The following is a 19,736-nucleotide window of genomic DNA, read 5'->3' as shown; positions in this document are numbered from 1 at the left end:
GGTGAGTTTATGAGCAGATGACTGAGCCAGACCTCCATCCACACTCCTCCTCCTCCTCCTTCACCTCCCAGTCCTCAGGCCCACCTCCTCGTCTTCATCCTCCCTCTCTCTCTAAAGTCCTCTCTGTTTCACACAAACCCTGCATCCAAAAGGTTTTTAATATATAAAACAAGTGTGCTCTATTTATTTTAATCATCAATCCTATGGGCCAAAACTTTATATTGGACAGTCCATCCCAGCCTATTAGAGCTATAGTCCTGGGGTCCTGGGACTTCTGTTTCCTGATTATGGGCACAACTTCCTGTGTTGATGGTATATACAATTTAAATAAAGAAACTGGCTTTTTCACAACAATATACAGAACATCAAGGTCCTGATTATAAGCTATACTTCTGTTATTGACTGATTTAAGAGTGTTTTGGCACCTACCCCCTATGATATCATACAACAGCTCAAACTATGTTTAGAAACATAACAATTTGGTACTAACTAAATAAATTGATGACATCATTTTTTCACCCCTTGCCAACAGCAATGCCTCCTATCACAGAGGAAGTTGTACTTATTGTCATAATTATAGTTCTATTATAGGCAAGGTAAGGCAAGGCAAATGTATTTGTATTGCGCATTTGCTACACAAGGCAACTCAATGTGCTTTACGTGATCAAAAAGTGCAACAGAAAACATTCAACAGCTTAAAATCTATAAGAACATCATTTAAAGTCATCACTAAAATCATTTAAAATCATCAACAAACACATCAACAACATGACCAAAAAATCTCCCTTTCAATCCTACGCAGTAAAGGCAAAGAGTGCGTTTTATATAGCGTATTACGGAAGAGGATTAGGGCCAATTTTGATGGAGTAAATCATTTTAATAAAGTCGAAATTTTGAGATTAAAGTTTAAATTTTGAGAATAATGTTGAATTATAATGTTGAGATTAATGTCGAAATTTCAAAATTAAAGTTGAAATTAATGTAGCTTTCAATTCTTATTTTTCATATTCTTAGCGCTATATAGATAAAGTTGAATTAAATTTGAGTCTTACCTTTGTATATCATGATCTTAAAATCCTTCTTTTTATTTATTAAATTTAAAAAAAAATCAATAAAAAAAAAAAAAAAAAAAACAGGTCACATCATGCACTGGCTGTCAAACCTTATGTTGAAGACCTTGGATCCCTGTCACCATATGTTGGATTACATAGTGCAGCGATGTAAAGCGTGCCTTTGTAAACTGTATATGAAACATACAGCCAGGGTTGTTCACTTCTAAGTTTGGAGGTTTTGTGCTGAGCTATCTGTGCTGTGTGTCTCACTAAAAGCACTTTATTGCATCTACCTGCAGAACACAAATCAATTCAACGTGTGCTGTAAAGTTTACACTAGAAGAGAAATGTGTCAGCGGTTCATGTGGTGTACTGTACTGTATATACAGGGTGTGGCAGTCATATTACAAGGTACATAATGTGCCTGAAAGATCACAGCACAGTACAGTGAATATATAACCAGGTCAGAGCAAATCATACAGAGTTTGAAGTTTTGACATATTGCTCATCCTTTCCCTGAAAAGATGTACTATACTGAAAATTTAGAGCTAAATGTAATTCATTTATTTTACTCACTCTGGGAATAAAGTGTTTGTTTTCAGTTTGCTGTACAGCAATGAGGTAATCTGAAACAAACAGATGAGTGATGGCATGTAAATGATCTGGATCTCGAATATTTTTTTTTGCATTTGAACACGTTTTTTCTTTGATTGAAAATAATTATTTTTGACTGAAGTAAACTTTTTTTTTTTTAAATAATAAAGACACATCTACCTCCATACACATCAACATAAATGAGAATACAGTAACTAATAATAATAATAATAATAATAATAATAATAATAATAATAATAATAATAATAATAATAATAATAATAATAATTGTGAAGTTTTAAGAAACAACAAACTTATAGTGATAATATTTCCATATTTTTCGTCGTATTTTCAAAATGGCTTGTGGGTAACTTTAGTATATTTTGTTTTCAACAATATCCAAGTATACATAACTCTTATACATGAAACTTACTTACCTATTATCACCTAAATAATAAAAATTGCTTCGGTTTAACAACTTTTATTTTGAAAATTAAAAGACCTCAACCTGATTGGCGCAAATAGTTATGACGTAGCTGACGGAAGAGGCCACGCATATTATTGGGAATCACAACATCGTATCAAAAGTGTTCAAATTATTTAATGTTAGTTGATTAAGTCTAACTTTTCACAACTGCGGTTACTTGTATACATCACTGAGGATCAGAGATTATCAGGAAATATGCGGTGTTTATTTTTCGCTCTTTAAAAGCATGTCGTTCGTGGTCGTGAGGGCTAAGCAGCTGCAGCAGAAGCTAGCGTTAGCTGGTAAATGGCTGTGAAGTCTGTGCGAAGTAAGTCAGCCACGAACACACTGAGCTCACATTTTGTGATTATAAAGACTTTAAACACATGTACCTGGTGTTTAAAGGAGGCGTAAAGTGTATAATGTGTGTGCTTTGCAGATGACAAGACGAAAAACTGAGGAATCTGCAGGGAGCTGCACTGTAGAACGGTCAGTTTGCAGCAGCATTGTGGTGCACTTAATATTCAGCTTGTTTTGTTTTTGTGTTCAATTTACACATGACAAATATATGAACAGTTAAATACAATTAAACGTTTAAGGAGGGGCCAGGAAGCCTCAAGCTTAAACATGTAGTCTATTCATACGCAGCGCCCCCCCCTCATTGGCCAGTTTAGGTGACGTGATGGGTACACCACGTGATTTAAATTTCCGTCAGTTTTATTTTAGCTCATATTTATTTTTAGCTACCCCGCTAACCCTTTGATTTTTGCCCTGATCCTATCCTTAACCCTAACTCTAACCCAGGAAAATGTTTATTTATTTATTTTTTTTGTATGTGTATTTTTAAAGGTGAAATTTGCCGTGTTCAATATGTTAAAATGAATAAATATATGTGACAAAAGTTGGATTTGAACCCACGTTAGCAGAAGGAAGAATTTTTGAGTGCGGCACCTTAGACCTTATACGTTTCCGTATCAATAGACAGTACATTTTAACATGTATGTGCATCACCAACAATATAATGTAATGGAAATACACTGTAAATGCATTCTGTCACTATACCCGCTAATGGAACTAAATGTAGAACAATAGGGGAAACTTTACATAGAACATCAGTTTACAAGCTTCCTATTTTAAATGTGTTGGTGATATTTCTCTTGTATTTTTATTTTTAATTTTTCCATTGAATTGATATTTTAAGGTTACCTGTAGTGAGCTTTAGATTGCAAACTATGTACCGTTCTTCATAACTTTAGTGCACATATCTCTGGTGGAATTTCCCACCTGGGAATCACTAGAATATACAGTGATTCCTGTTGAGCAGAGAGATCTGCAGTAGTTCCATATTTTAACACTGTAATATCTGAGTGAATATTGGCCATGTTTGGATTATACACCTGTCTTGTGTTATATTAAAGACAAAAAATGCTGTTATTAGAATAAAGCTGGTGTAAGATTACAGAAGCATGAAATGTGAAGTCAAATGTTTTAATTTGAGCACACATTTGATTAACATTGTAATTTATGCCTGAAATTGGAACTTTTGTTGCCGCAACAATGACATTGTTTAACAATAGAGTAGAGAGTATTTATTCATCCCGCAGTGAGGAAATTTACTGTTATAACAGTTGTATACAAAAAGTGCAATAAGGAAAAGACAACACAAAAGACACCCGAAAATTAGTGCACTGAGCTTTATATACTGTAAATAGAAATAGTAAAAAGAATAAAGGATACAGATATATTCATATTTACAGGCGGGGGAAAGGAGGGATATTTACATATTTATCTACAGCTCTGATAACCTTTAAGTGTTTTATTAAATACATCCTTAAAAATCCTTTTGTGGGAATGGCAGCATGACCAAGATAATTGTTAGTGAAGTGTGGCGGGAAATTATAAATGCTTGTGAATACCAACACTGAATACATTTTGCTGCCAAAGTAAATGTAGAAATGTAAAAATAATATTATTTTTAAACAGTAATAATATCCTCAATTTACTCTAGGGTCTTATTTCCTTACATTCATACAATTTTCAGGTGAATGAAAAAAAATCTGATATTTGACCAGGATTTCTACTGGAATTGCTGTAATAAAAAAAATAAATAAATAAAAAAATCCCCACTTTTTTTTTTCTCCCTCTCTCTTTTACAAACCATACATTTAAGGTGTCAGTGAAGATGCCTCAGCTGGAGGAGCTGGCCAACATCGCCCTCAGGGTGCCCAGCATCCTGCTGCTGGACCTGCTGTACAAATGTGACATTGAAGGTGTGACGGAGCATCTGCAAGCCAAAAACGAAGACATGCTCTTCAAATACAAGTATGTCATCTGGAACATGTATTACCTTGGTAAGTTTGTACACAGTTATCGCTAACTTCACCACAAAATGTGCTTTATAAGCAGATGTGCACATGAGTAGTGTGTGTATTTGAAACGAAAGTTTAATGGATTTTTCTTTTTTTTTTTGGGGGGGGGGGGGAATGTGGGCTGTCCTGGGTGCACAGGTCAAAAGTCTGGCAGCAGCATTTTGTACAATCTGAAATCTTTTTAGAGTCCACTTGTTGAAACGAGTGAAAACAGAATTACAATAATCAATGCGAGATGAGACGAATGCATGAATGATCAATTCGAGATCCGATTAAGACAACAAAGTCCCCACTTTAGAGATATTTCTCAGGTGATAAAAACAGTTTTTGGTCAGTTGACGACTGTGTCCCTCCATTGACATTGACTGATCAAACACAACCCCAAGGTTTCTGAGCACCAAGGGAGTTCTTGATCAGGAGGATCTTTTTATCGGGAGCGATGATCAGAGTTCCAGTTTTATCAGAATTTATCTGAAGATAATTCAATGACAACCAGTTTTTGATTCTAGATACATACAAGTGGAGTCGGTTCCTGATTGGGAGATGATTTGTTTTATGTTTTTAGCCACGCGTCATTGGTTAATATGTGTAGCTCTGTTTGTTTCTACTGAGCAGGTGAGAGGGGGAGGGGCTACAGACACATACTACAGTAGCTGCACACCGAACAGAAGGGAGGTAGAAACAAGAGTGAAAAGAATGAAATATCCAGGGACTGCGCAATGGAAGTGCGTAAAAGAAAACAAAGTAAAGTTTGGTCACATTTTACAGTAGACATTGACATCTAAACATTTCATATCACACAGTCCATCTATCAGTGACACTAACTGGACCTTATGTATTTTATAGTTTATTATTTAAAAAACACTTGATATATTTTGGTGTTTTTTTTAGCAGAAATGTTAGAAATAATAAGCAGCAGATAAAACTTCCTGCTTCGGGAGGTTATCCATAGTTTGTCTATTTTTCATAATCACAGAAAATGGAAGACCCTCCATCTGAAAATGTTAACTTAAGTATGGCTGATCAGTGTGTGTAAATATTTGTATTCAACATTACATTCAATTCATGTATTTATTTATTTATTTAAAGTTGTAAAAATTAAAAAAAAAATCTACTGACAAGTAGTAGTTTTGGTTTGATGTGGTCTGCTTTTCGTTGGCTGAATGTGAACTGTACATAATACACACATCAACACCTGAACAACCACCTCCATGTTTGTCTTCCAGGTCATTTGGTCAATGTGGTTGTGTTGGTTTTGCCACTGAGACACATTGTGACGCTGTATCTCCACATCCTCGCTGTCCTCCTACTCTACATGGGCCATCAGATTTCTAAGTGAGTTTTTTTAAAAAATATAGATTAGACAGTAAACAACAACGCAGCTGAATTTATTCAACCAGGATCTGGTTTCAATGCTGGCAAAGCCGAGCGGTATTCACATTCGTGCTGCTTCCTCTTGGTATTTCACAACAGTGCAGGTTCAGGATTCAGGATTTCCTTTTCTTCAGCTACAAAAGCCAAAAAGAAGAGGCAGAATAAGTGAAAGAGTTTGTTTTTGTATTGTTTTAGATTCCAACTAAATAAAATGCTTTCACGTCCTAAAACTTGTCCATCACACATTCCCATGTAGCGTCTTAAAATGTGCCTACGCAAACACAATGTTCATGTTTTTTTTATTTAATTTCTTTCATCTTTCTTCTTTGCCTTTGTAGGGATTACGTACAAGAGGAACTGCAGTACGGTTATGAAGGAGCAGTTTACTTTGATTCTTTGACAATTAACAGATTTGTCTCCGCAATGACGAGTAAGTACGACATCCATGTAGGTCAGAGCGTAATGAGCACCGACATGTGAAGAGGGAAACAATGTTTTTTTTTACTGTAACATCAGTTTTTGTGGGCTAATAATGCTATTTACCAGTAATCACAGTTTACCTGTACAAATGTAGAAAGGTCAGGTTTATCCTTTCAATGTATTAATTGTGCCAATAGGTCTGAAATGGATTCCCTTTATTACTTGTTTTATAGAAACACTTTATTTTTCTATTGGTTATCGGCATTTGAGGTTAAAGCTACTAGTTATCAGATCAGTTGAAAAAAATAGTTTTTGAAATAAGCTTTTGTACATTTTAGGACATCCTCAGGTCTCAGGGTGAGGTATATCAGGAAAACATCTGTCATTTATCAGACCAAACAGACTCATGTCTCAGCAAAAACACAATCAAATGACTTGGCCTCAGGCTTCAAAATAAAAGGTGTTAGACACAACGGCTTCAGTCCGTAAAACACGACTTGGCATTTTATTTTGAAGGAACCGGAAGTATACCGTATATGAAGAGGTAAGTTGAAAAGCCGTTCTTTCCTTTAATTTTTTATGTGTATTTGTTCTTGGATTTGTTCATGTGTATTTCCAGTTTCTTTCAAAATACGTCATGTCGTGTTTTACATCTTTAAGCTGTTGAGTCTGGGGACTTTTATTTTGAAGCCCGAGGCCGTGTCATTTGACCGTGTTTCATTCGACGGAGGTTTTGCTGAGAAAAGAGTCCATTTGTTCTGATAAATGACAGAGGTTGTGTCCTAAAATGTACACTGTACTTTTGTGTTGTTGGTCAGGTCAGATCATCCTCAGCACGCTGTGTGCCTTCCTGATGAGGACTAGGAAGGTGTGGCTCTTCTCTGCTCACATGCTCCCCCTGTTGGCCCGACTCTGCGCGGTGCCACACTCCACACTGCTTACAGTCAACACTCTCTCTACGGTTCTAACGGGCGCAGGGGTCGCTGTGTTCCTGCTTTCCAACCTCTTTGTGCCATATCGCTTGGCGAGGGCCGCCTACAGCGAGCTGCTTAACCCTGAGGTGACGATCCTCTCAAATGTTTGTTTTTCTGTCTCTCATTTACGAGAAGCCACATTGAGAAGTATAGAATTATAATATATTCATGTAAGTCACGTGTTAAATTTGGATCATCCGATTTGGCCCGCAGGAGAAAGCAAAAATAAAAACATTAATCATTGTGTCAATGAAACTCAACACTCCTGGTGCTTATATTTTATGATTGCAGTCATTTTTACTGTTTAACTGTTGAAAAAAACTCAAAATTCTTACAAAATCTTTCAGTTTTTCTCAAATTATTACATAGTATTTCCCTTAATTAAATAGAAATTGGTCACACAATATTGGAAATTTAAAGTAAATATGTTGGGACTGATATCTGTCACTTATTGCTTACAATTTTGTATTTTATGTATATGTAGAAGTGTAAACTAGGGCACAATAATCTTACTCATTTTCCTGCATAAAATTTGTGGCCCACTTGAGAACAAACTGCTCCATATTTTGCCCCTGAAATAAAATGAGTCTGACACCCTGGATGTACTGTACATGATGGCCTCTGAAAGGTAATTTTGATTATTTCTGACACAGAAGTTTGCTTTCAGTCTGTGTTTTGCATTTTTGGGGCACAATTAGCTTTTTTTTTTTTTTTTTTTTTTTTTTTTTTTTTTTTTTAGCTCTTTGGTTAGTTTGAGAAAAGAAAATTAAAAATCCAAAAACCAATTCTCATTTGCAGTGACTTATTAGCCAAGATATGTAACACATGAAATCGTAGAATACATTAACTAAGGGCAAATAAATTAAAGTGTGAAGACAAGTATTCTCATAAAAGACAGAAAATAATGTATGTTCTAGAGTAAAAATATACGCAAGGACATCAAAAACAAGCACACTGTGTAGTTAGAAGTGCACTCACTCACTGGCTGAAAATACACAATTTTTTGTCTTGTCCATCAGATGATCGAGCTGTACCGGCTGCTTGTTGTGGGAATCTCCCTGTGGAACCAGTTTGCCGTCCCAGTGCTGTTTAGCGTCTTCTGGTTTGTCCTGTTCATCGTAAAGCTAGGTTCGGACATCGCATCTGCTGGAGCCTCTGCAGCTCAACAGGGAATCATGTTCTTCTTGCTTACGAGGTGTGACCTTACTGCCTGACGGGCATGTGCGTGTGTCGCTAACCACCACCTGTTGGGCTTTTTGGTCCTCATTTGTTGTTTTCTCTCCCCAGCGTCTCTGAGTGCTGTGCCACGCCGTACTCCCTGCTGGGTCTGACCTTTGTGGTGTCCTACCTGGCTCTGGGGCTCCTCAACCTATGCAAGTTCTACCTGGGAGGCTACGCAGCCATTCAGAATGAGAATGTCATGCACAGGTAAGACCTTGTGCTCCAGTCACAGCTGTGTGCGTTATGAAAGAGTTTCTATGTGGGTCAATGCAGCAGGAGGATGATACCAGGTAATAAATATAACTGTAGGTTATATTTGTTATTTAATATGACTTCTATTTGAATTTGCTAAAGGTGTAAATCAGAGGTGAGCAACCTTTACTACAGCAGGGCCACAAAAATGTGATTTTCTGAGGCGAGGGCCACATTATCAACATTCATATCAATGTTAAGAATAATGACTGATCTGAGCATTTATATGGGGAAGAACAATGAGTTTGTTTGTTTTTGGTCATTAGTTTCGTTTTTTGTGGTCTGTTTTTTGTAGTTTTCTCTCATTTTTGTGCTTTCTGTTGTTTTCTTGTGTGTTTTTGCTATCGCTTTGTGTATTTTTGTTGTCATTTTGTGATTTTGGAAACATTTTTTGTCTTCAATTATCTGTGATTTTGTTGTTGTTTTGTCAATTTGGAATTTTTGTCTAATTTTGTGTTGTTTTTGGAGTCATTTTGTGGATTTACTTTAGGAGCCGCTCAAAATTAGGGCCGCATGTGGCCCCTGGGCCGCCAGTTGCCTATGTTTGGTGTAAATCTTAGTAAAGGTATAGTCGACTGAAATTAACTGAAGCTAAAATGACTTCTGATTTCTATGTTGAGTGTAAAAGTAGATTATTTTCAGGGCTTTTTGATTTAATTTATTTCAAACATGTAGTTGAAAACATACAAAATGATGATGCATATACTAAATGAAAGAACAATAAAACAGTCAGTTATACAGAAAAGAAGAGCGAGAGAGAGAAAAAAAAGTGTATGTGTTTAAAGCAGTGGGAAGGAGTAAATACTTATTTAATCCCACCATGAAACAAGTTTGTCTTCATCCCTTTCCCTGGTTGTGCTCTCTGGACCAATGCCATCAATAATAGTTAATAAGTTGCAAGCTAAACCATGATAAAGTACAGTTCCATAAGATTTTATTGTTGGAGAACTTTTGAAAAGTTTGTGTTAAAGTAGGGCTAGAAGATATATCAAGATTTCTATCTTATACAATATAACAGTAGAAAAAGACAATCTTGTGGCTCAGGTGGTAGTGGGTCATCTTCTGATCGAGAGGTTGGGGGTTCGATCCCAGTACCTGACTATGTGTCGAAGTGTCCTTGGGCAAGACACTGAATACTAAGTTGCTCCCAGTGGTCGACTAGCGCCTTGCATGGCAGTCCTGTCCCACTGGTGTGTGAATGTGAGAGTGATTGGGTGAATGAGCTGATATGTAAAGCGCTTTGAGACTACTTCAGTGTGGTGATAAAGCGCTATTTAAAATCAAGTCCATTTACCATCAATTATAGGTTTATTTTAAAGCCTATTTTTTTAAAGCTTAAATATAGTTTTGAGAGTTGCTGCTTTCACTACTTCTCTGACGAAAGTTTTTCTTTTTTTCTTAATTTTTTATAAAAAAATTAAATACTTGATTAATCCCTGAAGGGACATTACATTACACTCTGTTATTTTAGGGACATGTTTCTCACACATAGGCCCGACCTGCGGACGTGCATTAATGGAGGGATGTCGGAGTGGGGCTGCTTTTACATTGAATGGGGTTTGGTGCCTTGCTCATGGACCCTCCAGTTCCAAACCCATGTCATTACGGACAGTTTGTCATGTTATACACGTCTCATTAAAATGTAAAATCTGTGGAAGTTGCATGGTGTTTACTCAGCTTAATACAGATTAAAGTTGTTAAATGTCATGTTTTTTTAGTCGGTCGAACAGCTTTGTAACTGTGTCTTTATTTCGTCGTCAGAGGTGTGACCGAGGGCATCACTCTGCTGCTGCTTGCCCTACAGACCGGTTTATTAGACATGCAGGCCCTGCAGCGCACCTTCCTCCTCAGCATCATCCTCTTCATCGTGGTGACTTCCACCCTGCAGTCGATGATTGAGATCACAGATCCTGTCATTTTAGCCCTCGGTGCTTCACGGAACAGGTAACAGTAGATTATCTAGATCAGGGGTGGGAAACTCCAGTCCTCGAGGGCCTGATTCCTGAGACTTTTAGATGTGTCCCTGCTCTAGCACACCAGAATCAAAGGAATGGCTCGTTACCGTGGTTCTGCAGAGTTTGATGACCACACATTGGTTTTAACCAGGTGTGGTGGAGCAAGGACACATCTAAAATTGTCAAGAATCAGGCCCTTGAGGACTAGCGTTCTCCACTCCTGATCTAGATTGCATGACTAAAACCAGTGTAAAAAAAATGGAAACATTTGTTTGCGATTGCTAACATTGATTTCCATTTTGCTTCCAGGAGTGTGTGGAAACACTTCCGTGGTCTCAGCATGTGTCTGCTCCTGCTCATCTTCCCCGTGTTCATGGCTTATAAAATCTCCCAGTTCTTCCACATGGACTTTTGGCTTCTCATACTGGTGTCGAGCTGCATGCTGACGTCTCTTCAGGTAAAGTTGAAGATCTTAACCAGCTGAATAACAGATCATGTCTAGAATCAGTGTAATTATTCAACTGCTTAAACTCGTTAATAAATGGAGCCGTTTAACCCCGAGATAATACAGATTTTATAGTATAAAATGTAGGTGTGTTATAATTAGGGATGGGAATTGATAAGAATTTAGCGATTCCAATTTCATTAACAATTTCCTAAATTATAAAACAGCCTAAATAAAAACCTAAATGGGTATATGAAGCACATGTTTATTTAATATACTTACAGTTTATATACAAGTCAACACATTTAATATTTACTGTTCATTTCACATTGCTTGACATTTACATTTTATTTTCATTATATATTTTCTTTTTAAGTTCTCATGCTCACTCATGTGGTTCTCTGGTATTCACTAATGACTTATTAGACACATTTGTTGCAGACTTTACATTCTTAAACACTTTTTGAAAGAAGTGTAAATTTTTTTCATATTTGTGGCGCTTGTGATTGGCTGATTTTTCATACTGACTTACGTGTTCCTTCCACTGTGGTAGACGTTAAAATCTCAGTTATTAATCTAACAGAACGTGTAACTGTGTCCCATCCTGCTGCTCTTTTGGAAGGTAAACTCTCTGTCACATTTCACAACGTATTTACACCAGTTCTTTGGTTTTTTTCGCTGGAACGTCTTCATTCATTATCTCTTTTCTGAGTTGTTTCCGGGTTTGTTGCCGCTGTCGGCACTAATCTCGCGAGAACTACGAGGCTAGTGATGACGTTCAGTTTAGTAAGGCATCTTTTAATTATTATTACATTAAAATATGGGATATTTGCGGGAAAATACTAATGCGGGAAAGAGGGGTAAAATACGGGAGTTTCCCGGCCAAAACGGGATACTTGACAGGTATGGTCCCGACACACAGCGATGACCTGTTTAGCCCTGTTAGTTGATGGTTTTATCTCACCATCGCAACATTAGCAATAATCTACTCATGTCCATACATGTTCTGTGTTAGTATGTGGAGCTGTGAGCTACTGGATACGTCACGATATAACTTTGTATCGCCATAATCTCACTTGTTCCTGCTTCTTCCTCCTTTGCTGGGTAGCATCAGTGGCTAATCTCTCATCTAAAGGTGCACTGCTGCCATCTTCAGGGCACAGTTGGCCACTACATCACCCCACAGCTTAGATATTGATTAGGGACATCCGCCAGGGTGTTTTCTAGTAATCCCCGTGAAAAAATGCAAATGACGAGTTGTCTCGTCAATGGCACTGAGCGTTTGGATTTGAAATGACGAGTTATCTTGTCAGTGGCACTGAGTGAGTTAAGAACGTAAGATGGGCAGCACAAAAAAAAATACAGAAAATGTATTTTAATTGATTACCAATATGTATATATTTTAAAAAAAACATGCACATATCTTTTTTATTGTGCATAGTCAGCATTTCACTGCATAAATAAGTTCCTTTCAAAATAAAAGCACAATATATTTTTATCATTCTGGGCCAAGGCAAAAGCATGTGATCCAGGCATGAATAGGTATAAATAGACTTTGGCTCCCTCTAGTGGTCACATTGAAAAAGGCAGACAAAGATATTACAGTTGTTAATGGTTACAAACGACTGTAATATTATTGATTCATTATTATATTACAAAAACGTGTCATTCACACATTTAGAAAAAGCAAAAGCCTGTGACACAATTTTCGCAGCTGTTTTATTTCATATTCTGTGTTTTCCAGGTGACGGGGACCATGTTGATCTACTCGCTCTTCATGGTGGAGCTCTTCCGCAGCGACCCCATCGAGAGCCTGGATGAGGTCATCTACTGGGTGAATGCCGTCAGCCGGGTGCTGGAGTTTGTGGTGGCGCTGTGCGTGGTGGCCTACGGCACCTGGGAGTCGCTGTTCGGCGAGTGGAGCTGGATGGGCGCCTCCGTCATCATCATCCACTCGTACTTCAACGTTTGGCTCCGCGCTCAGTCTGGCTGGAAGAGCTTTCTGCTTAGACGGGAAGCGGCCAAAAAGATCAACTCACTGCCCAGAGCGACGCCGCAACAGCTGCAGCAGCTCAACGACGTCTGCTCCATCTGCTTCCAGGTTAGTCGTCCCAGCTTCATCTCAATCATACATGACTTAAAGCAAGGTTTATCAAATGGGGGTACGCAACGGCACTTCAGGGGGTACTTGAGAGAAAGAGTGTAGAAATTTTCAAATGAAAGCATTAAAAATAAGGGTTTTTATAATGTGGTTTTTTTTGGGTTAAAAATGATAATCATACTAAAAAATTACCAGCAACACACAAAACAACAACAAAGACGCCCTAAATGAGAGAAAATTACACAAGATCAATACAAAATACACAAAAATAACAGAGAAACATACAAAACGACATAACAAACAGCCACACGACAACAAAAACAGACACACTGAGAAAGAATAATTTGATTAATACCAAGAACTCGTAAAAACGACAACAAAAACACAAACAAATAAGAGAAAAATATACTGAATAATAAAAAGAACAGACATAAAACACAAAATACAAATAAAACAACAAAAAGACACAAAATGATGAAAGAAATTATCTTGATTACGAGTCACTAAATACTGTTTTTTTCCCACTTATTTACAAAATTAGATTCTTTAAAATGTGTGTTGTCACTCATTCATTCCATCATTATGCTCTATAGTCTATATAGCAAATGTGAAGTTGGACAAAGGGGGTACTTGAATTGAAAAGTTAGAGAAAGGGGGTACTTAACCCAAAAAACTTTAAGAAACACTGACTTAAAACATCCTGAAGCTGCTGCTTGACAAAAAGAGCATGTTTTTTTTCTTTCTTTTTTTATATGTTAAAAATAAGGAAAGCTGAGCCAAATTGTGTGTGCTTAACATTTGAGTGAGACTAAGATGGAGTTAAAAAAAAAAACTTGTAACACTTGATCTCTTGCTATGTTGCCTTGGCTTCATTACATGTTACATAACCTACGACCTACTGTGTATATTATCGCTCATTGTGCATGTAGCTTTAAAGCACGTTGGTCCAGTTTTTCCAGTTTGGACAATTTGTTGGTCAGAGTGACGAAGCAGTGTAACCATTTGTTTATTCATCAGCGTAGTTTGTCTCAAAATAATCCTCAGAAATTCTCCTAATTTCACCAGAGAGCAGTTGGTATAGATGAGTTTGAAGTATAAATTAAGGTGTGGTAAAGTTCACAGATATAAAAGGCTGATGCAGGTTGAGCTGGCTGTGTCGGAAGGAAATGAGGAAACGTGTCATGATATGTTTCTGTAAATATCCTCAAATGTACACATTTGATTGGTTTATAAGTCAGTGGTTTCCCAACCTTTTTTTGGATCGTGACCCCATTTTAAGATTTTTGCTGTTTTTACGTATATCGACATCGGCCGATGCGGGCTGCTGCATTCGCCAATCCTTTTTATTTACAGTGGCCTCCACAGGCTTAATATTTTTTTTTCTTGTTCTACATCACCTGTTTTTGATATTTGTTAAATATGTTTTACTTGTTGTTCTACCTCACTTTTGTTCATTTCAATTAATGTTCTTTTTTAAAAATTGAGACTCATCCATCCATCCATTTTCTTCCGCTTTATCCGGGGCCGGGTCGCGGAGGCAGCAGTCTCAGCAGAGATGCCCAGACCTCTCGATCCACGCACACCTCCTCCAGCTGTTCTGGGGGAACCCCGAGGCGACACCAAGCCAGCTCAGAGACATAGTCCCTCCTGTCCTGGGCTTTCCATGAGGCCTCTTCCCAATAGGACATGCCTGAAACACCTCCCGAGGGAGGCGACCAGGAGGCATCCGAAACAGATAGCCGAGCCACCTCAGCTGGCTCCTTTCCGAGTTCCTCCCGGGTGACAGAGCTTCTCACCCTATCTTGAAGGGTGTGCCCAGCCACCCTGCGAAGGAAACTCATTTCGGCCGCCTGTATCCGCGATCTTGTCCTTTCGGTCATTACCCAAATCTCATGACCATAGGTGAGGGTAGGAGCGTAGATCAATCGGTAAATTCAGAGCTTTTCCCCCCTCCCCGACTCAGCTCCCTCTTCACCACAACAGTTCGATACAGCGACCACATCACTGCTGACGCCACACCGATCCGTCTATCGATCTCACTCTCCATTCGACCCTCACTCGTGAACAAGACCCCGAGATACTTGAACTCCTCCACTTGAGGCAAGGACTCTCCACCGATCCAGAAGGTGGTGGAAGGAGTACTTTGAGGGTCTCCTCAATCCCAATTGAGACTCATCCCATTTGTTATCACCATTGTGTAATTTTATGATGTAAATTGAGGGAGCAAAAGTAGTATCAGCTCCAAATATCTGCTCAAGACAACTGGCAGTCCGTATCGGTCATCGGCTAAGGCTGATGGGAAAAAAATCGGTATCGGCCTTAAAAAATCCATATCAGTTAATCACTGGTTGAAAATGCTAAAATCCACCAATTTATGGAACACCCTCTACATTCCAGTGTATGTAGGCTTGGGCGGTAATACGGTATTAGCTTTTATCGCTGTGTCATGAAATAGCAATGGTATCAGTGACTTATTTTTTTGTTTTTACTGTTAACAAAAACTTAGTAAGATCTTTTTATCTTTTTTTAGTCTCCATAAGATGGATGATTATCGAATTGATGTTTTAATTTTATTTTTAAAGCACATACTGATCCATGTCCTGTAATGTTTGAGTCCTGACTGAAAGGCCAATTTTAGATAAATGGCTTGTGATTTCAATAAAACGCCATTGTTACACTTTTATGGATTCTTTTTTTCATAGTGTTCCATTGGAATTCCGAGGCTATACTGTGTGTGTATGTGGCGGAATTCAAACGGAAATATACTGTGTGGGTATGTGACAGATTTCCAATTTCCCGTGGAATTCTGGCTTTTACCCGGACCCCTGTCACTCAGCTCCGACAGACAGACAGACACACACATACTCTCGCACTCTGTGTGAGCCTTACATCATATCTTTTAATTAGTCTCAATACTACCATATACCATGGTAAAATATGGAGGCGGTTTAACGCTATCAAAATGTGGATACCGCCCAAACCTACCATCTACTTATAAAGGGCACATACCGTGTTTTCCAGATTATGAAGCACTAACTTTACATATAAAATTGAGGGCGCGACTTTTCCACTGGGGCAACATAGTCGGCAGCACTGACGGTTTGTATGTAGATAAACCTTATATGGACTTGCTTTGCTGGTAACCAAGTAGAAGCCTGTTTACATTAGATTTGCAAAAATAATATCCAGAAAAAATACAAACGTCCATATTAAGTTTTCTCATGTCTGCTTTCTCTCTGGGATGGAACGAAGAAGAAGAGTCTGGTTTCAATCTGGTAAAGTAGAGCTAATGGACAGTTAGCCTAGCAGGCTAGCAGCAGCCAGATGACTGTAGAAAGCTGTAGATGGACTGATATGCAGACATGGAGCAGTGAAGAGGTGCAGGTGTTTGTAGGAATGCAGTGAAGCTCCGCTGATCACAGGGATACAATAAGGAATCAGAACCCGCTAAAGCAGTGTTTTCCATCCTAGGGGTTGCCTGAAATATCTAGTAATTGATTAAAAATACATTATTATATATATATAATTAAATTATTCTTATTAAATCTATATTATTCATCTATTAAATTATTTGAGCGCTACAAGATGACTACTGTTGTAATTAGTGCTATATAAATAAAGTTGAATCATTATTAAAATCATTTTTAGAATTAAAACACAACACACCATTTTAAACCACTGTATTCTATACTTTCACTTTCATATATAAATCTAGTTCAAATAATAAAATGCAGTATAAAAATATCTGAGATGGCTCAGTTTGTCTCTAATCTTGGCTACTCTGTACCTTTAACACACTATAACAAGTGTGATCAAAAGCTAATTCTGGGGGGGAAAAGTCTTTGGGGGTCACCAGAAATTTGTGATATCGAAATGGGGTCACGATCCAAAAAAAAAAAAAGGTTGAGAACCACCATAAGGGAATGACCTGATTGGCTAAGTCGTGCGATGGCACATTTTTCAGCCAATAATCGCCAAAAATACCTTGAAGATGATGATATTTATTTGTTCTTGGCTGTCTTCAAACATACACAAAACAATACATTCATTTAAACAACCAACATGCAATGGGCTAAAGCAGTAACTGCTTATCGGAGCCCATCTCCAAACAGCATTATATATTAAAAAACACAATAGAAAAAATGTAAACCTCTCTTAAATTATATTTCTCTCTTTTTGTTTAAAAAGTGATAAAATACCCAAAGGAAGGCTTTTATTTCTTACTCAGAATAAAATTTCTTAACACTTTTAACTTAACTAAATCCAGAAGTTTTATTGTTTTCAAATTTTTAAACAGTTTATTAGTAGAAGAGACACATTATTAGCTGCAGATGGTGCAAATCAGCCTTTAATGCAAACTGATCTATGATTGTTGATGATTGTCGTTTTGGTAAATCAATAGTTCAATGTTCAAACATTTGACTTAAACCACAACTGTTTTTCTTCACAGGAAATGAGCTCCGCTGTCATCACCTACTGTGGACATTTCTTCCACGCCAACTGCCTCCGCAAATGGCTGTACGTCCAGGAAACTTGTCCCATGTGTCACCAAACCGTCCAACATGCTGAGCCCACTCAGAGCCAAGCCGGCGCTACAGGTGAGAGTCCAGCAGCTCCACCTCAGAACGACCCGAGTTCAGATACAGAGGCACCGGAAGCAGAACGAAGCGTAAACGAGGCATCAACTCAGGAGACGCAGGACGTCGGTGCAACTCCTGATCACGACAAAAAGCTACAGAGTGACTGGGAAGGAGCAGAGGCTGGAGATGGTGCAAACCAACCTGAAGGTGGCGCCATCCAGGGTCTTCGTTTCACGTCCAATGGAGACTTTGTAGGATTTGTCGACACTGTGCCGTCAGGAGACTTTTCAGGAAGCTCGGGTGAAACATGTACCCTTAACTTCCCTGGTGAGCAAAACAGTGCAGACTCGCCTTCGTTATCGACGCATGGAGCTGTAAATGACCACAAATCCCATTCTGAATCAGCAAATTCTGTAACGCTGCTACAATATCCTGATGAGACGCAAAAGTCTGAATCATCTGAGGTTAAGGGTGCAAAGCTAAACATAGAGGTACAAACATTTTCCAAATCATGTCAACAAAACTCTGCTCAGAGAGAAGATGAAGACTCTCCTGAATGTTTTCCTCCCACTGACGCCACAAACTCACACTTAGACGTGTTCAGGGAGGCTGGGGATTCTCCTGGGAACTTCCACACACAGACTAAAACAGCAGTGACTGACTGCGCAGCATCAGTGCCTTGATGTGTGTGTGTGTGTGTGTGTGTGTGAAAGGTGTTTTGTCTTCTGTTGGTAAGAAAACTTTAGTTTTACCAAATTGGATTATGGGATAAAGTCCAGGGTTCTTCACACATCAGGAGTAAGACCAAATATCAACTGAATAAACTCAAACCAAAGGCAAACGTGTGCCAAATGGAAGAAAAAATTAGTTTTTTGGTTTTTTTCAATGTCTGGTTTTGAAATGAACAGGTGGAGTAAATCTTAGCCAAGTTACCAGTTTTGTTCATCAACAAAAAACTGAGCGATGGTTCGGCGACTTTGTGGGACAATGTGAGACTCCAATGGTAATGTAGCAGTCTGCAGGTCTGCCACATGATGGCATCATTTTTAAGTCTCTTCAAAGCTCAGACAATCCTTCAATCCTTTTCTTTAGTCAAAGTGCAGCTGGATTAATTAGGGATGTTCAAGCATTTTTCTTTTTGTTTTATTTTTCCAAGTTGAAAATAAATTTGTCTCATGAAATTTATAGGATGTGTATGTGAACAAAGAGCAGGCAACATGTGCACATTGGCTCTGAAGTGTTTGAATAGGTAAATTAAAACCCAAGCAAAGAAGATGCTGTTTCTCTCCACTTGTTTTGGTTCATTTGAATAGAGAGCTAGGAAGGAGGCTATTCTTGATCTGGTCCTTTAAGGCTTCTAGTCTCCAAATCATCACCAAGGTAGTGATTCAAATGAACTGACAAATATAAACACACCTTGTGTAAACCAGATTATCAGGTAGATCCTGCAGGTTGACAGCGCTTCCTTTCCTCTGCTTTGAAAGGATATGTCTCAAAGACTGTCCTCCATTTACAAATACGGTGTAATTTATCCTTTTCATTATTGTCAAGATTGACATGATCTGATTATACGTGAGACGAGTTATTAAATCTGTGTATTGGTGAAACCTCCGATGTTGGTCTTGTGATATCAATGTCACCTTTTCTAAAGCAGAATTCATAATATCTTTAACCAGACAGTGTGATGAACGAATGTGCCACAGGCAAGTTAATACTGAATGTAAGAATGAATCATTTCAAAATTATGTCAAAGGTTTCTTTTATTTCTGTTTATTGATCTGAGGGCTTCTCTTTAAATGTTTTCCTCGCATCAAAAAAATAAAATATTTTTAAAAACACTGTTTCACTTCATAATTTACTTTATAAGTAAAAATACTAAATCAAGGTAAACTGCTTTGTTACAGCATTAGTTATTTACATTAAAAATATATTG

General features: G+C 38.0%; 1 protein-coding gene across 6 annotated transcripts; it reads left to right on the top strand.

Annotated features, from left to right (window-relative positions):
* The first annotated feature begins 2,183 nt into the window (after window positions 1-2,183).
* On the top strand, window positions 2,184-19,639 carry LOC114456836 (RING finger protein 145). 6 transcript variants are annotated; one of them, XM_028438852.1, is made up of 12 exons: window positions 2,184-2,440; window positions 2,552-2,601; window positions 4,283-4,463; window positions 5,708-5,816; window positions 6,194-6,285; window positions 7,094-7,335; window positions 8,269-8,444; window positions 8,537-8,677; window positions 10,484-10,666; window positions 10,987-11,134; window positions 12,867-13,223; window positions 17,674-19,639. In XM_028438852.1, the coding sequence occupies exons 3-12, from the start codon at window positions 4,295-4,297 to the stop codon at window positions 18,484-18,486; spliced, it is 2,430 nt and encodes an 809-aa protein (XP_028294653.1). In that variant the 5' UTR covers window positions 2,184-2,440; window positions 2,552-2,601; window positions 4,283-4,294; the 3' UTR covers window positions 18,487-19,639. The 6 variants fall into 6 exon arrangements, with proteins under 6 accessions (XP_028294653.1, XP_028294658.1, XP_028294656.1 ...); XM_028438855.1 differs by lacking the exons at window positions 2,184-2,440; window positions 2,552-2,601 and adding an exon at window positions 5,097-5,225 and having other exon boundaries at window positions 4,315-4,434; XM_028438854.1 differs by lacking the exons at window positions 2,184-2,440; window positions 2,552-2,601 and adding an exon at window positions 5,097-5,225 and having other exon boundaries at window positions 4,339-4,463.
* The last annotated feature ends 97 nt before the right edge of the window (window positions 19,640-19,736 follow it).

The sequence above is a fragment of the Gouania willdenowi genome, chromosome 22, assembly GCF_900634775.1.
Source record: "Gouania willdenowi chromosome 22, fGouWil2.1, whole genome shotgun sequence".
Lineage (NCBI taxonomy): Eukaryota > Metazoa > Chordata > Actinopteri > Blenniiformes > Gobiesocidae > Gouania > Gouania willdenowi.
This window is presented reverse-complemented; position numbering and strand designations above follow the sequence as displayed.

What these genes read in the sequence shown, in the direction of transcription:
- LOC114456836 (XM_028438852.1), top strand. Translation starts at nt 4,295, where the DNA reads ATGCCTCAGCTGGAGGAGCTGGCCAACATCGCCCTCAGGGTGCCCAGC. An exon ending in CTGGAACATGTATTACCTTG is followed by an intron (nt 4,464 to 5,707) that starts GTAAGTTTGTAC and finishes TTTGTCTTCCAG; the next exon opens with GTCATTTGGTCAATGTGGTT. An exon ending in GCATGCTGACGTCTCTTCAG is followed by an intron (nt 11,135 to 12,866) that starts GTAAAGTTGAAG and finishes TGTGTTTTCCAG; the next exon opens with GTGACGGGGACCATGTTGAT.